General features: G+C 37.3%; 1 protein-coding gene across 17 annotated transcripts in view; it reads left to right on the top strand.

Moving 5' to 3' along the window:
* Positions 1 to 18,195, top strand: part of VEZT (vezatin, adherens junctions transmembrane protein) — an 81,340-nt gene that overhangs the window by 31,383 nt on the left and 31,762 nt on the right. For 6 of the 17 annotated variants that reach the window (XM_073021008.1, XM_073021012.1, XM_037996681.2 and 3 more), the window contains exons 2-6: positions 1,409 to 1,540; positions 6,676 to 6,765; positions 7,698 to 7,814; positions 12,591 to 12,766; positions 16,044 to 16,319. In XM_073021008.1, the coding sequence (XP_072877109.1) occupies positions 1,409 to 1,540; positions 6,676 to 6,765; positions 7,698 to 7,814; positions 12,591 to 12,766; positions 16,044 to 16,319 (791 nt within the window). Of the gene's footprint in view, positions 1 to 1,408; positions 1,541 to 6,063; positions 6,137 to 6,675; positions 6,766 to 7,697; positions 7,815 to 12,590; positions 12,767 to 14,607; positions 14,689 to 16,043; positions 16,320 to 18,195 lie in introns of those variants that run through there. The other 11 variants (XM_008004279.3, XM_073021014.1, XM_073021015.1 and 8 more) reach the window with 5 other exon arrangements.

Raw genomic sequence — 18,195 nt, forward strand, 5'->3', positions numbered from 1 at the left:
GACCTCAGATAATCTGCCTGCCTCAGCCTCCCAAAGTGTTGGGATTACAGGTGTGAGCCACTGCGCCCAGCCAAGATTTATTTTTAAACGTGTCACCAACTGTATGCTTTAGAGAAGGTTGAAAGTTAAAATTAAAGCTTGCTGTTCAGAAATAGTTGTCCAGTAGATTTTCATCCAGTAGTGACATTGATATTTCTGTTCAATAGAGTTGGGGTGATTTTTTTTTTTAGAGGTCTGTTCCAAAAATCTGTGCTCTTTCCACATAGCTTATATATAGTTAAAAGTATAAATGGAGTGCTTACTATGTGGCAAGGACTGTTCCAGATGCCTTATATTAATGTAATTTTCATAAGAACTCTATGAACTAAGTGCTGTTAACTGCTATTTTTAGATGAGACAGCTGATGCACAAAAGGATTATACATTTCCCGGTTACTTAGCTAGTAAGAGGCAGAGTTGGGATTTGAATCTGTAGATTGGTTTTTGTTTGTTTTGAGACGGAGTTTTGCTGTTGTCACCCAGGCTGGAGTGCAGTGGTGTGATCTCGACTCACTGCAACCTCTGCCTCCTGGGTTCAAGCGATTCTCCTGCCTTAGCCTCCTGAGTAGCTGGGATTACAGGCAAATGCTTGGCTAATTTTTATATTTTTGATAGAGTCAGGGTTTCACCATGTTGGCCAGGCTGGTCTGAAACTCCTCACCTCAGATGATCCACCCACCTTGTCCTCCCAAAGTGCTGGGATTACAGGCGTGAGCCAGTGCGCCCAGCAGATTGTATTCTTAACCTCTATGTTCTAATGCTTTTGTTAGCCGTACTGTGTCCTATTTGTCATATGCTCGTATGTGAGGTATAGCTTATCCAAGGTAACATTCTTGAAGAGTTTTAAGTTTGTTCACAGTGCTGAGCATATGGTAGATAATAGGTATTTGTGCTTGAATGAATTAAGAAATATGATGGGATGATAAAAAAAATTATAATTCATACAATATAATCATTGTTTAAGTATTCTTGGCTTTGAGTAATAACATTGTCATTTGAGTTATCTGTAACTAACATCGGCTATTCTGAAGCAGTTTACTCTAAGACTGTTAACAATTAGGGCAATGAAATTGCTTAACAATCTATTTGCATTTCTAAATTCATTTTTTCTTGCTGGTACTCACTCAAAAAGAAATCTGTGTGTTTTATTTAGAGTTTTTCCTTTTTTGGGTTCCTCTGTTGAATTGTTTGTTGATTTGTTTGTGTTAAATGGCATTGTATTATAACAGATAATTCAGTTCTTATAGAAGAAACCTTAAAGAATTTGGACATACTGGTCACAATAGTGAAGGTCTAGTATTAAGTTTGGCCTCCGAAACTTCTGAAATAGTAATAATCTTGAAATATGCTTTATTTTATGTATTTTTCAGAATTCTCCACTTTACCAATACTTACAGGATCTGGGACACACAGACTTTGAAATATGTTCTTCTTTGTCACCAAAAACAGAAAAATGCACAACAGAGGGACAGCAAAAGCCTCCTACAAGAGTCCTACCAAAAGTAAGAAAGCATGCTCATTCTTTCTGGCTGAATCTTTTGCACTTTACCTTACTGGCTATGTAGATACTTCTTAAGCACTTCCATTTCCTCCCTCACACTGGTAAGACTATTTATTTCATCAATAGTACAAAACTTTCTGTTTAGATAAACATGAATCCTTACTGCTTTGGAATATTTTGTAGGTAATTTATATCCAGTGAGGAAATAATTTGGTAGAGAATTAAAATACATTACTTATTTAAATATTGATGCTCTCCAAACAGAACCGGAAAAAATATACTAAAACTTTAATGAGAGCACAACTAATAGGAATCCTCTACTAACTGGATTTTTTCTCTTTAAATCTTTTTTTTTTTTTTTTTTTAAAGTATAAATTACAAGAAAGCAAATTGATATTTCTTAAACACAGTTTCAGGGGTATATAATGGAGTGAGTATAACTTCTGGTACCTTTTTTAATCTATAAAATACATTTATACAGTAAATATCTTATAGTCGATGCCCAGCATTGTAAAGCTGAGATACTAGAAAAATCTCCATTAATTGTGTTGTACAAAATGCATTTTCTAGATTCATTTATGTCCTGCTAGCCATGTTTACTAAGATAAGAAATTTATGGTCCAGGTGCGGTGGCTCACGCCTGTAATCCCAGCATTTTGGGAGACCAAGGCAAGTGGATCACCTGAGGTCAGGAGTTTGAGACCAGCCTGGCCAACATGGTGAAATCCTGTCTCTACTAAAAATAGAAAAATTATCTGGGCGTGGTGGCGGGCGCCTGTAATCCCAGCTACTCAGGAGGCTGAGGCAGGAGAATCACTTGAACCTGGGAGTCGGAGGTAGCAGTGAACCGAGATCATGCCATTGTACTCCAGCCTGGGCAATAAGAGCAAAACTCTGTCTCAAAAAATAAAAAAATAAAAATATTTAATCTATTTTTAGGTGAGACAGTTGAAGCATAGGAGGATTATAAATTATCATAGGTTACTTAGCTTGTAAGAGGTGGAGTTGGGATTAGAACCTGTAGTTTACTCCCAGAGTTTATGTTCTTAACCTCTGTGTACCTGTCTACTACATTTTAGTTTTAACCAAAGGAATTGTAATTTAATAGAAAAAATATAACCAAATTTCCTCATTCCTTGAGCATTCTAGTTTAATCAGGGTTTTATCACTATTGAGAAGAGCATTTAAAGCTTTCAATTAGTCATTTACAGGGAAAGTATGGATTGGCATAAGGATCCTTTCCCCAATCGTCTTACAAAGACACCTAAAATGTAAGGTAACCAAGCTGGCCCATTTGTAACAGCCAGGTAAACACTAGAGAATTTTTTGACTAACACCCAGAAGATGAGAGTTAGGATTAGAGTTCGCATGGAACAGAACCAGTTTTCCTAGTCCTCCATTGATACCATTTCTTCCCTGTGCCCTTTTTAAGTATAAATGTTCCTGGGAAGGGGTTTGTATATAATAGGCTGTTTAATAAGCTTGGATTTGAGGTTACTTGGCAACACAAAACAAAGAATGGCCAGGGGATAGTCTTAGAGCAGCAGATGGTCATTTACCTCTAATTTTTTGTTTTGTTTTGTTTTGATACAAACTTGGGTTTTATGGGTATTATTGTCATTTATGACAAGTATTTTTATATTTAGAAATGTTGTTGCTAGTTTATAAATAAGTCAAGTGAGAGTTTAAAATTGAATCCCCTCAGAAACTGAGGAACAATAAAAAGCATAGCCAGAGGTTGTTTTAAAAAATTACCAGGCTGGGCACAAAGGCTCATGTCTATAATCCCAGCACTTTGGGAGGCCAAGGCGGAAGGACCACTTGAGCCCAGGTGTTGGAGACCCGCCGGGGCAACGTAGCAAGACCCTGTCTTAAAAAAATTATCGTATGTCTAAAAAGTTTGTTTTGTCTTCATTTTATGTATGTACGTATGTATGTATGTATGTATGTATGTATGTATTTATTTGAGATGGGGTCTTCCCCTATCACCCAGGCTGGAGTGTAGTGGTATGATTACAATTCACTGCAGCCTTCACTTTCTGGGCTCAAGTGATCCTCCCACCTCTGCCTCCCACGTACCTGGGACCACAGACATGTGCCACCATGCCCAGCTAATTTTGTTCTTTATTTTTTGTAGAGATTTAAAAATTGCCACTCACTGTGTTGCCCAGGTTGGTCTCAAACTCCTGACTTCAAGCAATCCTCCTACCTTGGCCTTACAGGTGTGAGCCACCACACCCAGCCATATTGCACATTTCTAAGACAAGTTTTTAACTGTAGGATCTATGTTTTTCTAAAATGAAGTTTTTTCCTTTTTTTGTGTGTTTTTTTTGTTTTGTTTTGTTTTTGTTTTTGAGACGGAGTCTTACTCTCGCCCAGGCTGGAGTGCAGTGATACGATCTTGGCTCACTGCAACATCCATCTCCCAGGTTCAAGTAATTCTGCCTCAGCTTCCCAAGTAGCTGGGATTATAGGCACAGGCCACCACGCCCAGCCAAGTTTTGTATTTTTAGTAGAGACAGGGTTTTACCATGTTGGCCAGGCTGGTCTTGAACTCCCAACCTCAAGTGATCTGCCTACCTCAGCCTCCCAAACTGCTGGGATTACAGGAGTGAGCAACCGTGCCCGACCAATTTTTTTCCTAATTTGGGGAGAGCTAAATTTTAGAAAACTTGTTATATTGTTTAGCTCATTGTCAGGGAATGTATGTTTAGAATTGCTCCCAAAATTCTTTTCAAGGAATAAAGTATCAATTATTTCCTCTGAAAAGCTATTTTTCTATGAGTTCTTAATGAAACCATCCTTAGCCTCTTTTTTAACTTTACTTTTGCATATGCTTATTAGTAGTTGTTAAGTAGTCTGCCCTGATATTCTTACTATGAATATTCATTCTGTCTCTTTTTCTGGTTTCTTTTCCTATGATTATTCTTAAATTCATTCCATAGAGTTTTAGCAGCAGGCTTCTTGTTGTCTTGGTGTCTTCTCTGGGGATCTCATCTACTTTCTTGCCACTTATGTCCGTTCTTCAGTCTTTGCTGAGTTCCAGTTGCTTCTTAGACATTTTTATCTGCATGTGCCCCACAAAGCTCAGATTCAACTTGTCTAAAATAGGACTTCCTCAGACACCCCCAAAACAAACAAGCTAAAAAATATTCTTTTTAATAGTCCAAAATCACCACCCTCTCAGATACCCCCAAAACAAACAAACAAAAAATGTTCTTTTAAATAGTCCCAAATCACCACACTCTCAGTTACCATACCATTTCCAATCGTGCTGACATAGCCTTGGTCATCAAGTGATACATCAGGTCAGCTTCTATGTCTCTTTAACTCTTATTCATGATCATTTTTGTACTCATTACCTAATTTAAAGGCCTTTATTGTTATTTAGCTGGGTTATTAATTTTTTTTTTTTAATTTTTTGAGATGGAGTCTCGCACTGTAGCCCAGGCTGGAGTGCAGTGGTGCGATCTCAGCTAACTGCAACCTCTGCCTCCCGGGTTCAAGCGATTCTCCTGCCTCAGCCTCCTGAGTAGCTGGGATTACAGGTGTCTGCCACCACGCCCAGCTAATTTTTTTATTTTCAGTAGAGACGGGGTTTCACTATGTTGGCCAGGTTGGTCTCGAACTCCTGACCTCATGATCCACCCACCTCGACCTCCCAAAGTGCTGGGATTACAGGCAGGAGCCACCGCCCCCAGCCTTGAATATCCTCTTACTCATGCTTTTTGTCTACAATCATTCCCTGCCAGTTTAGCCTCTGCACTATTGCCAATTATTTTTCTTTATTGTTTCGCTTCCTTGCATAAAAATCTTTGGTAGCTCCTCACAACCTACAGGATAATGTTCATACTATTATAGTGTATAAGACTAAGATCCTTTAAAACCTATCTCAGTGTACCTTTTTAACTTCCTTACTAATTCCTTCTTCCCTTGGGTCATAACTGTCCTGGCGTGCGCCACCAACCCTGTGGCATGTGTTTTCATGGCTCTTTCCTTCATCTTCTTCCCTTGACTGAAGTATTCTTCTCTCTCTTTTTTTTGAGACGCAGTTTCGCTCTTGTAGCCCAGGTTGGAGTGCAATGGCACGATCTCGGCTCACCACAACCTCCGCCTCCTGGGTTCAAATAATTCTCCTGCCTCAGCCTCCTGAGTAGCTGGGATTACAGGCATGCATCACCATGCCTGGCTAATTTTGTATTTTTCGTACAGATGGGGTTTCTCCATGTTGGTCAGGCTGGTCTTGAACCCCCGACCTCAGGTGATCTGCCCGCCTCGGCCTCCCAAAGTGCTGGGATTACAGGCATGAGCCACTGCGCCCAGCCCGTTCTTCCTTTCTTTGTTGAATTCCTACTCATCCATTAGGACTGAGCTCCAGTGTTAGCTCCTCTCTGACCTCTTCTTTTCCAATACTTTTTCAGACTTTACATTGATTGTAATTCTTTATATTGTCTCTTCTTCTATACTAAGTTCTTGAAAACAACAGTTATATGTATTTATCTTTTTTCCCATGACCCTTTGCAGTACCTGGGATATAGTAATCACTCAATGAATATAAACTGCACTTACTGGCATGCTCAAGGAATGGGCTATTAAGGTAAATTGAATTTTTGGTTGATTCAGTAGTAAAACTTTTTTATCAATATATGATAGTTTTTCTAAAATGGTCAAAGTATCTTTTTGACTTAGTATTGTGGAATGAAATGGTCTTAATATTTGAGAACTTGTAACCAAGTTCTCAAAAAGAAAAAGATTTTTCTTTCTGAAATAAATACTATCATCATGTTGATATAGTACATGGTCTTCCCAGGATAAATGGGCTGCTTCAGAATGACTTCTACCTATTCTGTAAAAATCGGATTTTCAGGCCTCAATCCAAATGTATTGAATCACAATCTTTAGTTTGGGGGCCCGAGAATATGTTTCTAACTAAAATCTCCAGGTGATCCTGATATGCAACAAAATTTAAGAACTAATAAGGAGGCTGAGACATATTGACAAAGTATTTAACCTGGACAATTTTTTTCTCCCTTTTCTGATAAAAATTCTCATTGATTGGAGGTAAGTAACTGAAAGTTTTTCTGCTGTTTTTGGTATGCTTTAATAATCTTATACCATGTCATTCGTCTCCTTCAGCAAGGTATCCTGTTAAAAGTGGCTGAAACCATCAAAAGTTGGATTTTTTTTTCTCAGTGCAATAAGAAAGATGACTTACTTCACAAGTTGGTAAGTGGTCACTTCTTTTTGTCACTTTTCAGGGTTCTAGGTTATTAGTGAAAGAATTGGTGAATCAGAATTTGTTTTGCTATCAATTTGGGCAGTGATTGATTTTTACTAGAGATTCTGCAGTAACTCAGGATCTTTTAATTTGGGCTGACTTGTATTATTTATAGCTTTTAAAGAGGTTATTAGCCACTCAGAATGGAATATTCTGATAGTTATTGAAACTTTGTTAGATCGTGAAGTTACTATTGCCCTCTTCCTCCATTGACAGGTATTCCTCTCTATAGGTGAAGGAATATGTCATTAGTGGGATCAATTTAATCTGTTAAATCACAGAATTTCCCAAAGACTCTAAACAGTCAACCTGAAAGGTCTTTGTGAATTTTGTGAGGTTTTGTTTTTTTCTACTCTCTGCTGTAACAGAACTCCAGAGGGGAAATAATTCAACCTTCTGACATCCTAACAATACAAAATCCAGGGAGTATAGCCTAAAAATTCAAGTTATGTGGTTCTCATGGCTCCCAGAAGGAGTAAAGGAGTAATGTAGTTACAAGTAAGCAGGTTTCAGGATCTCTGCTGGCCTGTGACCTTAAGAATTATCATTCTTGTACATTAACATTTGTAAAGAGATTGTTTACAAAGTGCTTTCACATTTTGATTTGGTAATCTAAACAACACTATAAGATTTAGTCTACTTCACTAATGAGAAAACCAAGGTTCAGACAATTCCGTTTTGTTTTAATAACTTACTGAGTGAATTGTCTAAAAATGTTCAGCTAGAAAGTGATAGAGCCAGAATTTGAATCCAGGTCTCTTAGATCCAAAGCCATGCTCTTTCTGCTATAGCATACGACCTCTCTAGCTCAAGTATTATTATTTTTTGACTGACTAAAATTACTTTTTTAGCAATCCAAATTGTCAAGTTCTTTGTTCAGGGTTTCATCTTTGTTGAAGGTGTGTTGAGAAGGTCAATGAAGTGTCTTATCGTCTACATAGAATGTCATTTTTATCCAGGTGGAGCCATCTCATTCTTCAGTGATACTAGGACTGTGGTAAGGTATATGGATCCATATACATTTTTCTGTGATTTAGTCATAGTCTGCCTAGGCCTGGTCTTTTCATTCCTGATTCTGTGTCACTGGCCACATGTTTCATGTGATGTTTCACTATAAAGTGCCAGCTTCTGTATGCATCCCTTTTGTGCTTACATTATGGAGAACTATAAGAATACATACCTAAGGAATAGTTTACTAGTAATGGAATAAGAAATTGCCAGTGAGATTTCTTATAAGAATGGCGTGAGATTTCTTATAAGAATGGCGTGAGATTGCTTGACTTTTTCCCCTTGATTGTGACATATTTAAAATGTTGTTAGCTATATAATGAGGACTTCAGTAAGAATGTGGTGAACCATATATCAAACTAAGCCCATGTCCTCTTGATCAGGGTTATATGCCACTTTTAGAGAATAAGATTTTTAATATTAGGTGCATTTAGATATATTTTATTTATCTTCAGTAAAGAGAGTATCTCAATGGAATGCTGATCTTTCTTGAAGATATTGAAGCAGGCCCTCACTTCTTTTATAAGAATACTGGCAATTGCTCTGTGATATCTGAACATTTTACTATTGTTCATTTTTATAGTATTTTTCTTAAGAATTAAAAAAATCCTTGATGGTAGTGGTAATAGCACTTTTTAAGTGCTTTTTAGCCTATAAAGTACCTTCACACATGTTATCTCATTTGATCCTTATATCAAAAGCCCCATGATATTCCACAGTGATTAAGATCTTCAAAGAATACTGACACATGAATAAGTTTCCTTCTCCATCCCTAAGGAAAAAGAAATCAAAATCTCTTAATTTTTTATCTGTGCCTTCTCATAACCTTTCATTTCATCCAGGCAGAAAGGAATTCCTAAGTACTTTCTCATGCCACTTCCCTATTTAGATTCTAGAAAGATCTTCGTCAATCAAATCAAGTCCAAATTTGTCACGTCAGTACTAAAGAGTCTGCATAATTTGGCCCTAACCTACCTTTCCAGCTTTGTCCACCAGTATTTGTATCAATGAACCCAGTCTTCATTTTCCTTTATTCCATACTTACTCTGTATGTCTGTGTTTGTGCTTTTATACTGTGATGGAATTCTTTCTGGTTTTTTTTTTTTTTCTTGATCCATTGGAATCTTTCAATAAGCACTCCTAGCTTTTTCTCAAAGTTTTCCCAAAACTTCAGCCTATTGTATCTCTTATTTTCTGCATCAACCTGGTAATAATTATGTTGTGTTCTGTAAGTTTTTATATTGTAATATATCCAACATGTGCTTTTCTTTATTGTTTTAATTATTGCATAGATAGTGACAACAGTAATAGCTAACATACAGTGCTTACTATGAGCCAAACACTCCTCTTGGTATTTTATAGATATTGACTTATTTAATCCTCGTAACAACCCTATGAAGTAGCTACTGTTATTATCCCAATTTTGCCAAAGAGGAAACTGGCACAGAGAGCCTATTAACATGCTTAAGTTGTGGAGCAAGAATATAAAGCTAGACACTAAGTCTTGGCACTCAGACTTGTTGAAAATGTGCCAGAGTTTACGTAGTACACATCCCAGGAGCATATAGCCTCCAGCCATGCCAGTGATACCTGCTAATACTTAAATCGATCAGAATTAGCACCTTTTCAGTTTCTTCATTTGTTTGAGACCTGGATCTGGGCTTCCCAGTCCAAATAGGACTGTCATGACATGTTTCTTAATTTGCAGGTGTCAATTTTTCTGGTACTTTGATTGTTACATTGTAACACAGTTAACATGTTTTCTGCAGTTCTTATTTTTTGTAATCAAAGTGTAATATATAATTTTACATTTTATCCTTAAGAAAGATACTTAATTCATTAATCTGATTCAATTTAAACAGCTATAGTAATCAGAATATAGTTCAAGTTTTTCCTCTATATGAGGCAGTCTAATCACTAAGATAACACTGTTTTAGTTATTTGGAGTGTCTTGGTGCCTTTCAAGTTCACTTGTATGCATAGATGATTGTAGGTTGTTGGTTGATCACTTTTTTTTTTTTTTTTTTTTTTGTGGAGACTGAGTCTCATTCTACTGTTCAGGCTGCAGTACAGTGGCACCATCCTGGCTCACTACAACCTCTGCCTCCCAGGCTCAAGCAATTCTTGTGCCTCAACCTTATAAGTAGCTGAGACTACAGGTGCACACCACCAAACCTGGCTAATATGCTGGTCTTGAACTCCTGGCCTCAAGTAATCTGCCCACCTTAACCTCCCAAAGTGCTGGGATTATAGGGGTGAGCCACCGTGCCCAGTCGGTTTGTCACATTCTTAAATCAGTTATTCCTAAAGCTGTTAATACTTCCTCTAAGCATGTTGGTTTTGGGGAGGTGTTATCCCAGTTTTACATGTAAGTCTGATGCCAGGGAATGGTGTTAAAGAAAGTGAATAACTGATTACGCCGAGTGTCTGTAAAGAGAGAGCACTCCCGTTGAATATTACTGGCTTTTCCAGTCTCTGTCAGCCTTGGCCTTCAACTAGTTAGGCTTCTTCAAAGTTACCTTATATATATGTACATAGAAGTCTCATAAAAGGTATGATTTAAAGCTTTTGTAGCAAAAGTTTGATTTTTAATACTTGCATTGAATATGGCTGTGTCTAACTGGGGAACCAAATAGTAAGATCAATTTCAGAGATTACTCGAAAAGCTACCATACCCCATCTCCTGCGCTCCTTTTTTCTCCCCTCTGAACAATAGTATAAAGGGAATTGTGTTGCTCTGTCTTTGTGAAAGTGGAGTGGGATGTCAAATTAAGTGGTTCCTAATGTTAGAATCGGAATTGTAGGAAGAGAAAAGAGGCAATTGTTCAAATATGAAACATAAAAGTGCTGCAGAGGTACATACAGAGTATGTCAGTAGATGGTAAAAAAAAGCCACATCAGGCTAAAAGAAAGATCAACATTCCTTTGAGAAGATGCTCTCTTTTTGGACTGAAGATAAATAAAATATATCTAAATGCACCTAATATTAAAAATCTTATTCTCTAAAAGTGGCATATAACCCTGATCAAGAGGTCATGGGCTCAGTTTGATATATGGTTCACCACATTCTTACTGAAGTCCTCATTGTGATCAGCTAGGGCTGGAATGTGTGGTGTGGGAATGATTAAATTAACTAAGAGCAAACCTGTTGCCTTCACACCCTAGAGCTAGTGGGTTTTACTTTAATTGCTAATGGCCTTGTCCATCGTTCTCTTTATTTTTATCATATAGTAGGATCACTCTAGTCCTAAATTTGTTTGTTTGGTTTTGGTTTTTTAATTAATTAATTATTTATTTATTTTTGAGACAGAATCTTGCTCTGTCACCCAGGTTGTAGTGCAGTGGCACAATCTCGGCTTACTGCAGCCTCCGCCTCCTGGGTTCAGGAGATTGTCCTGCCTCAGCTTCCCGAGTAGCCGGGATTACAGGCATGTGCCACCATGCCCAGCTAATTTTTGTATATTAGTAGAGATGGGATTTCACCATATTGGCCAGGCTGGTCTCGAATTCCTGACCTCAGGTGATCTGCCTGCCTTGGCCTCCCAAAGTGCTGGGACTACAGGCGTGAGCCACTGCACTTGGCCTCTATTTGTTTAAATTTAATGCAAAATACAACTTTAAATTTTCTTTTGAGGCAGACTATGTGCAGGGAAACACAGCTAACAAATGCGTAGAATTTGAAATCAAAATTCTGGAAAGTTACTTAATTTATTTGGGCTTTGGTGTTCTTCCCTATATAATGGAGAGGAGGAGGATAAGGTACATCACAGGGTTACCGTGAAAATTCACCTGTCGGCCCTAAGAGTGCTACCTCATTTCTCACCTCTCTACCATGTGCACTCTGTGCACAATCTATTAATAATATCATCTAGTACTGACAACTCACAGTTCCCCAAATTAGAAAGGCTTTTATCCTGTACCGTCCCTCTTCTCCAACTCCTTTGGTTGATTCTTGTTCATCCTTTAAAACTTAGCTCAGGCTTCACCTCTTTTACTTTCTCTGACTTCATTACAGGCTTGGTCCCTCTATGCCATTTTCATAGTACTCTAGGTGTATTTCATCACGCTCCTTTGCATGTTATATTGCAACTGTTTACTTTTCGGGTCTCTTCATTAAACTGTGAACTCTTTAAGAATATATCTTGTTCATTTTGTGTCTTCGGTGTCAAGCCTGGTGCCTAGCTTATGGAAGGTATTCCTTGATAGATGAATAGAAAGAAGAGAGGGAGAAATAAATGAGCTGGTATATGTGAAGGCGTTTTGTAAACTATAAAATGCTATGCAAATGTTAGTGTGATTTTACACTGCATTCCTTAATAGTGTATTTTTAAATATCTGAATATCCATTTTTAGGAGGCCTTGATCCTGCTAATAAAATTCTTAAATATTGACTGTATTGTTACAGCTTCAGGGACAGCATCTTTAATGTTATAGGATTATATTTTCCATGTTGTGCCCTAGCAATTTAATCAATTAGGCTTAACTAGACAGGTTTGTTAATCTGTAATTACTTTTCATATTGTTATTAAAAATTTATATTTTACATCTGATGGCTCAATAATGTCTACCTCAATCTTTATTGTTTCACATTTACAGTGAAAATAAAACTCATCTATCATACTGAAGGTAGATTGGACTGTTGTTTCTTCTTGAAGTATCTTCTGAAAATAAACACCACTAAATTTTATTAGTACATTAGGAGTTTAGCGTTTAATGCAATATTATATATGTGTTAATACCTCTCTTCTGGTATTTTAATGGCAAGGATATTGGATTCCGACTCGACTCATTACATACCATCCTGCAACAGGAAGTCCTGTTACAAGAGGATGTGGAGCTGATTGAGCTACTTGATCCCAGTATCCTGTCTGCAGGGCAATCTCAACAACAGGAAAATGGACACCTTCCAACACTTTGCTCCCTGGCAACCCCTAATATTTGGTACTGTCCAGAAAACACCTATTCTTTGACTGCTTACATATAGAGTATTAGCAGAGGAAACCCATCCATATGCTCTCCATTGTAAAGGCATAAACATTCTATACATTTAGCAGTACAATTAAAGTAACAATATGGGAGGGGAAGTACCTTTCTAAAATAAATACCATTTAAAGTGAAGCTAGGGGAAAAACATCCAGTTTGGTTATTATATACTTCCAACTCACTAAAATTAGTTCTGTGCCCAGCAACCTAGCAAATGGGTATAACAAGTGCCAAAAAGTTACTCTGCCAGGTGTAGTGGCTTATGCCTGTAATCCCAACACTTTGGGAGGCTGAAGTGGTAGGATTGCTTAAGGCCAAGAGTTTGAGACCAGCTTGGGCAACATAGCAAAACCCCATCTCTACAAAACATAAAAAAATGTGTTCGCGTATGGTGGCATATGTCTGTAGACCTAGCTCCTTGGGAGACTGATGTGGAAGGATTGCTTGAGCCCAGCAGTTGCAGAGTGCAGTGAGTCATGATCACACCACTGCACTCCAGCCTGAGCAACAAAGCAAGACCCTGTCTCTAAGGGGAATAAAAAAGAATTTCTTTTACCCATACACCTATGCACATATGTGCATGCAAGCCTATCCTTCTTTATGTTTCTTTATAATTAATAGGTTTTATCATAACTATATTGTAGAGACACCAAGAATAGGATGGGACATGAAGGTAGGCAGTTGATTCTGGCTGTGTTGGCTGAGAAAAGATAACAGGGAACGTGATTTGATGATTCAGACCATCCTAAAACTTTTCAACCTCTTGAACTATTTGGGTCTAGAGCAGAAGTCCCAGGCAATAATCTGTTAAAAGAAAAAAAAAAGAATGTGTAGCAAAAAGGGATTATATATAAAGAATTATTGATTTCTTCTTCCTATTAAAGTACTTTATTAAATTTGGCATAGAAGGGAGGAATGAATCAAGAAGTACACTAAATCACTGCTCAAACTGTTCAAGTTACATAGGCAGTTACATTCATTGGCCTTAAGGTTCTGTATTTATGTCTTCCCTGTCACACTGACAAATGCTTCACTCTCCAGTCACTCAGACATGATTATGAAGAAGTGAAGCATCTTATCCTTCAAAAATATGAGAATTTAAGGAGCTGATAGAAGGAACTATAGGTTTTTAAGAATTTGCTACTTTACTAAGTTTCCTTTACCCACAAATATAACCAGGCAACTATGAGACCTATAAATGATTTTAGAGTTTACTATTAATATATAAAAATATATGATGAGATTTTGCTTTATGATATTACCAGTATTATCTAAAAAGTAAAGGATTCTAAAGGAAATTAGGGCAAATATTTATTTATTTACTTATTTTTTGAGACATGGTCTCACTCTGTTGCTTAGGCTGAAGCACAGTGGTGTGATGTTGGCTCACTGCAGCCTTGGCCTCCTAGACTCAAGTGATCCTCCCAGCCTAGCCTCCTAAGTACCTGGTACTATAGGAGCATGCCACCACAGCTGGCTAATTTTTGTAGTTTTTGCAGAGACAGGGTTTTGCCATGTTGCCCAGGCTGGTCTTGAACTCCTGTACTCAAGTGATCTGCCTGCCTTAGCCTCCCAAAGTGCTGGGATTACAGGTGCGAGCCCTGCACCTGGCCAGGGCAAATATTAATAAGAAATTGCATGTGATTTTCTTTGCAATATGATTATAACTCTTTTCAAATATTGCTGATGTTTTTCAGATATTCTCAGACACATCCCTCTTATACTCCCCTCTTTCTTTTCTTTTTTTTTTTTTTTTTTTTTTTTGTGAGACAAGGTCCTGCTTTGTCACCCAGGCTGGAGTGCAGTGGCGTGATCTCGGCTTGCTGCAGCCTGCTCAAGTGATCCTTCCGCCTCAGCCTCCTGTATAGCTGGGACTACAGGTACATGCCACCACACCCAGCTAATTTTTTAATTTTTTGTAGAGAAGGGGTCCCACTGTGTTGCCCAGGCTGGTCTTGAACTCCTGGGCTCAAGTGGTCCTCCCACCTGTGCCTCTCAAAGTGCTGAGATTACAGGCATGAACCACTGTGCCTGGCCCCCTCTTTCTTATATACACACATTTTCACCAAAGCATTCATTGCTTTAAAGATGTATTTTATTCTGTTAGACTTGTAATTGATACGAATTTAAAAATGTGTGCATATTTTTATTTCAATTAAAGCGGTATAAAAGTACAAACCTTGTCCATATCATGGTCTGTGGTAAGTATGTATATTCCAAATTAATGATGATGATTATTTAAAATTAGAGGACTTTATTCAAACAATTACTCATCAAGTGTGTATCATTTCTAATTGGAAAAATGTGTACATATTCTTGATATAGTATGTGTTTCTATGCAAATAAAGTTTGATTTTAGGAAAAGGGATTTATAATATCTCTGAAATAGTATTTTTACTTTTAAATCTATAAAATTGGATTTTAAAATCTCTAATTTGCTTTTTAGGTTAAGGATTCCATATCTTATATTTTTTAAAAAGTGGTTTCAGAAGATGCCTATTGTTATATTTATTATCATTTTTGTTAATGTCATAAAGAGAAATGTAGCAATTTCTTTGGGGTCACAGAAGAGGGGTTGGCTGAAATTAAAAGTAACTGTTTCAAACTTTTGGTAAAATCTTCACAGAGGACTTGGTGTCAGAGGAAGGTTTGAACGAATAGGATTGTGGTATTAAATATAAGATGACACCAGGCAAAAAGGAAAGAGAATGAAGAGATTTTCTGGTTTACAATGCTTGGAGTTGAGGGCTGGGATGCTGATCTGACTCAAGACATGACCTGGGCCAACTTCTGAAGGATTTTGTAGACTGAGCTAATGAAGTTTGATTTTATCCTGCAGGCAACAGGTGGTATTTCTAGCTCCAGACTCTGTATATGTAGGAAGTGTAGAGGCCTTTTGTTGGTTCTGCCCAGCATTCAGTCACCACCTACAGATAATTTTGAGTTTCTTTTGTGAAATCAGCTTTATGTGATTCCAGAAGACACCTGTTTTCTTACCTAAACTTATCAGTTCGGATGTTAATACCTAAGCACTATTATCTAGTTGCGAGGTATTTTGAAAATCTTTCACATCACCTTCTTAAATGTCATATTTTTTGAAGTTATGTGTTACAAAGAAACTAGCATTTTATTTGTTTAGTAAACCTAAATTTAAATTTTGTTTTAACTGATTAAAGTAACTTATTTTTCTTTCTCTAATCTGATGCATATCATTTTCTTCCTTTCTTGTTCCCAGGGATCTCTCAATGCTATTTGCCTTCATTAGCTTGCTCATTATGCTTCCTACTTGGTGGATTGTGTCTTCCTGGCTGGTATGGGGAGTTATTCTATTTGTGTATCTGGTCATAAGAGCTTTGAGATTATGGAGGACAGCCAAACTACAAGTGACCCTAAAAAAATACAGTATTCATTTGGAAGATATGGCCACAAACAGCCGAGCTTTTACTAACCTTGTGAGAAAAGCTTTACGTCTCATTCAAGAAACCGAAGTGATTTCCAGAGGATTTACACTGTGAGTTCATTTTTCATTTTGTTTCTTAAATGATTATTTTCTACTCCGTAAAGGAGAATATTTATTACCTATTTTCATTTCTATGTTACCTTTATAGGAAAAAAGTGCTTTTCTTTTTAGTACTTACTAAAGTCAATTAATTGCTAAGTGAAGGAATAAATACATTATGTGCTAGATTTACTATCTAGTATGATTCTGCTTATCTGCTTTGAGGAACTAAAGTACTTTGGAGATCCTGATTATTTCTGTATGTTACCATATGATTATATGAGATAATATATAGAGAGTGTCTAATACTGAACCTAACATGCAGTAGTTACCCAGTAAATGCTTGCTCCCATTACTCTGTTTCAAATGCCTTCTTTATGATAGACATATCTGCTATAAATGCATTTTGAAAACTCTTGACTTGTGCTAGTAACTGTTTAGATAAATATTAGCAGATATTATAGCACCGAAACTCTCAGAGTATCATGCAAATAATGATGTTTTCCATTCTCACAAGAAATTAAATATTCACCAATCTAGCTGTAAGTATATTAAGCTATAGGATATACTGGCTGCTTAGTCTATTATTAGAGGGAAGGTTACATTTATTGAGCACCAAGTATATTCCATATACTATGCTAGTCACTTTTGCATACAACTGAAGGCATAGAATGATAAATGGTAAATATTCATATCCTTTCTATCTGATTCTAAACCCAGCTTACAGTACACTGGACACCTGCCAAACACTAACAGATGACAGTTGTGTGCTAGTATATTTAACAATTTATATAACCTATATAACTTTAGCAATCTATAGGTGGGAGAAAGTAAGCATATGGTGAGGAACATTCATGGCTCTTAATTAGTTGTATCTAGAAAATCATGAAAAGAGGGAGTGAAGAACCTCTGGTAGCCATCGCATCCTTCACTCTGTTCTGCTCTAGAACACTACACAGTTTTCACTGTTTCTAGAAAATCATGGAACAGAGAAATGGAAGAATCCCAGTAGTTATCTTGTTGTTTACTTTCTTGTGTTCTACACACAATCCCAAGACATAAGACTGATTTTATAATTTCTCTTTCTTCTCAAAGTATAAAAGTCAGTCAGGCGTGATGTCTCACACCTATAATCCCAGCACTTTGGGAGGTCGAGGCATGAGGATCACTTGAGCCCAGGAGTTCAAGACTACCCTAGGCAATCTAGCAAGACCCCATCTCTACAAATAATAAAAAATTAGCCAGATGTGGTGGCACACACCTGTAATCCCAGTTACTCAGGAGGCTGAGGCGTGAGGATCACTTCAACCCCAGGAGGTTGAGGCTGTAGTGAGCCAAGATTATGCCACTGCATTCCAGCTTGGGCAACAGAACTGGAGACAACAGATTCTGTCTAGGCTGGGCAACAGACTTGGTCTCAAAAAAAAAAAAAGAAAAAAAGCATAAAGGTCCTTAGCATCTACTGATTTTTGTCCTTCCATTAGTTGAAGTCTGCTTCTTATTGACTTAAAGGATAGCACATTTTTAAGTTGTTTGAGTGTCAAATTTTTAAAAAGTTTTTAAAAATCACGCTTAAAATACGTAATAGTTCCTTTGTATTTTATTGAGAGGAATGACTGGTTAAACAAAGTGGCTTTGTGTTCAACTAATGGTTAGGCGTATATAGAGGATTCTATGCCTTGTGTCATTTTCCAACTTTATCTGTCCCCATGGAATTTGCATGAAGAGGTAAAGTGGGCCAGTTCGACTTGAATTACCTCCAGATTATGACTTCTACCCATTCAGATGACAGACGGGGAGAAGTAGTATTGGAAGAAATTGTGCTTCCTTTGTCTGGATAATGGGTTGGAAAATGAGGAATAATAAATCTTGAATCATAATTTTTTAG

The sequence above is a fragment of the Chlorocebus sabaeus genome, chromosome 11 (assembly GCF_047675955.1).
Source record: "Chlorocebus sabaeus isolate Y175 chromosome 11, mChlSab1.0.hap1, whole genome shotgun sequence".
Lineage (NCBI taxonomy): Eukaryota > Metazoa > Chordata > Mammalia > Primates > Cercopithecidae > Chlorocebus > Chlorocebus sabaeus.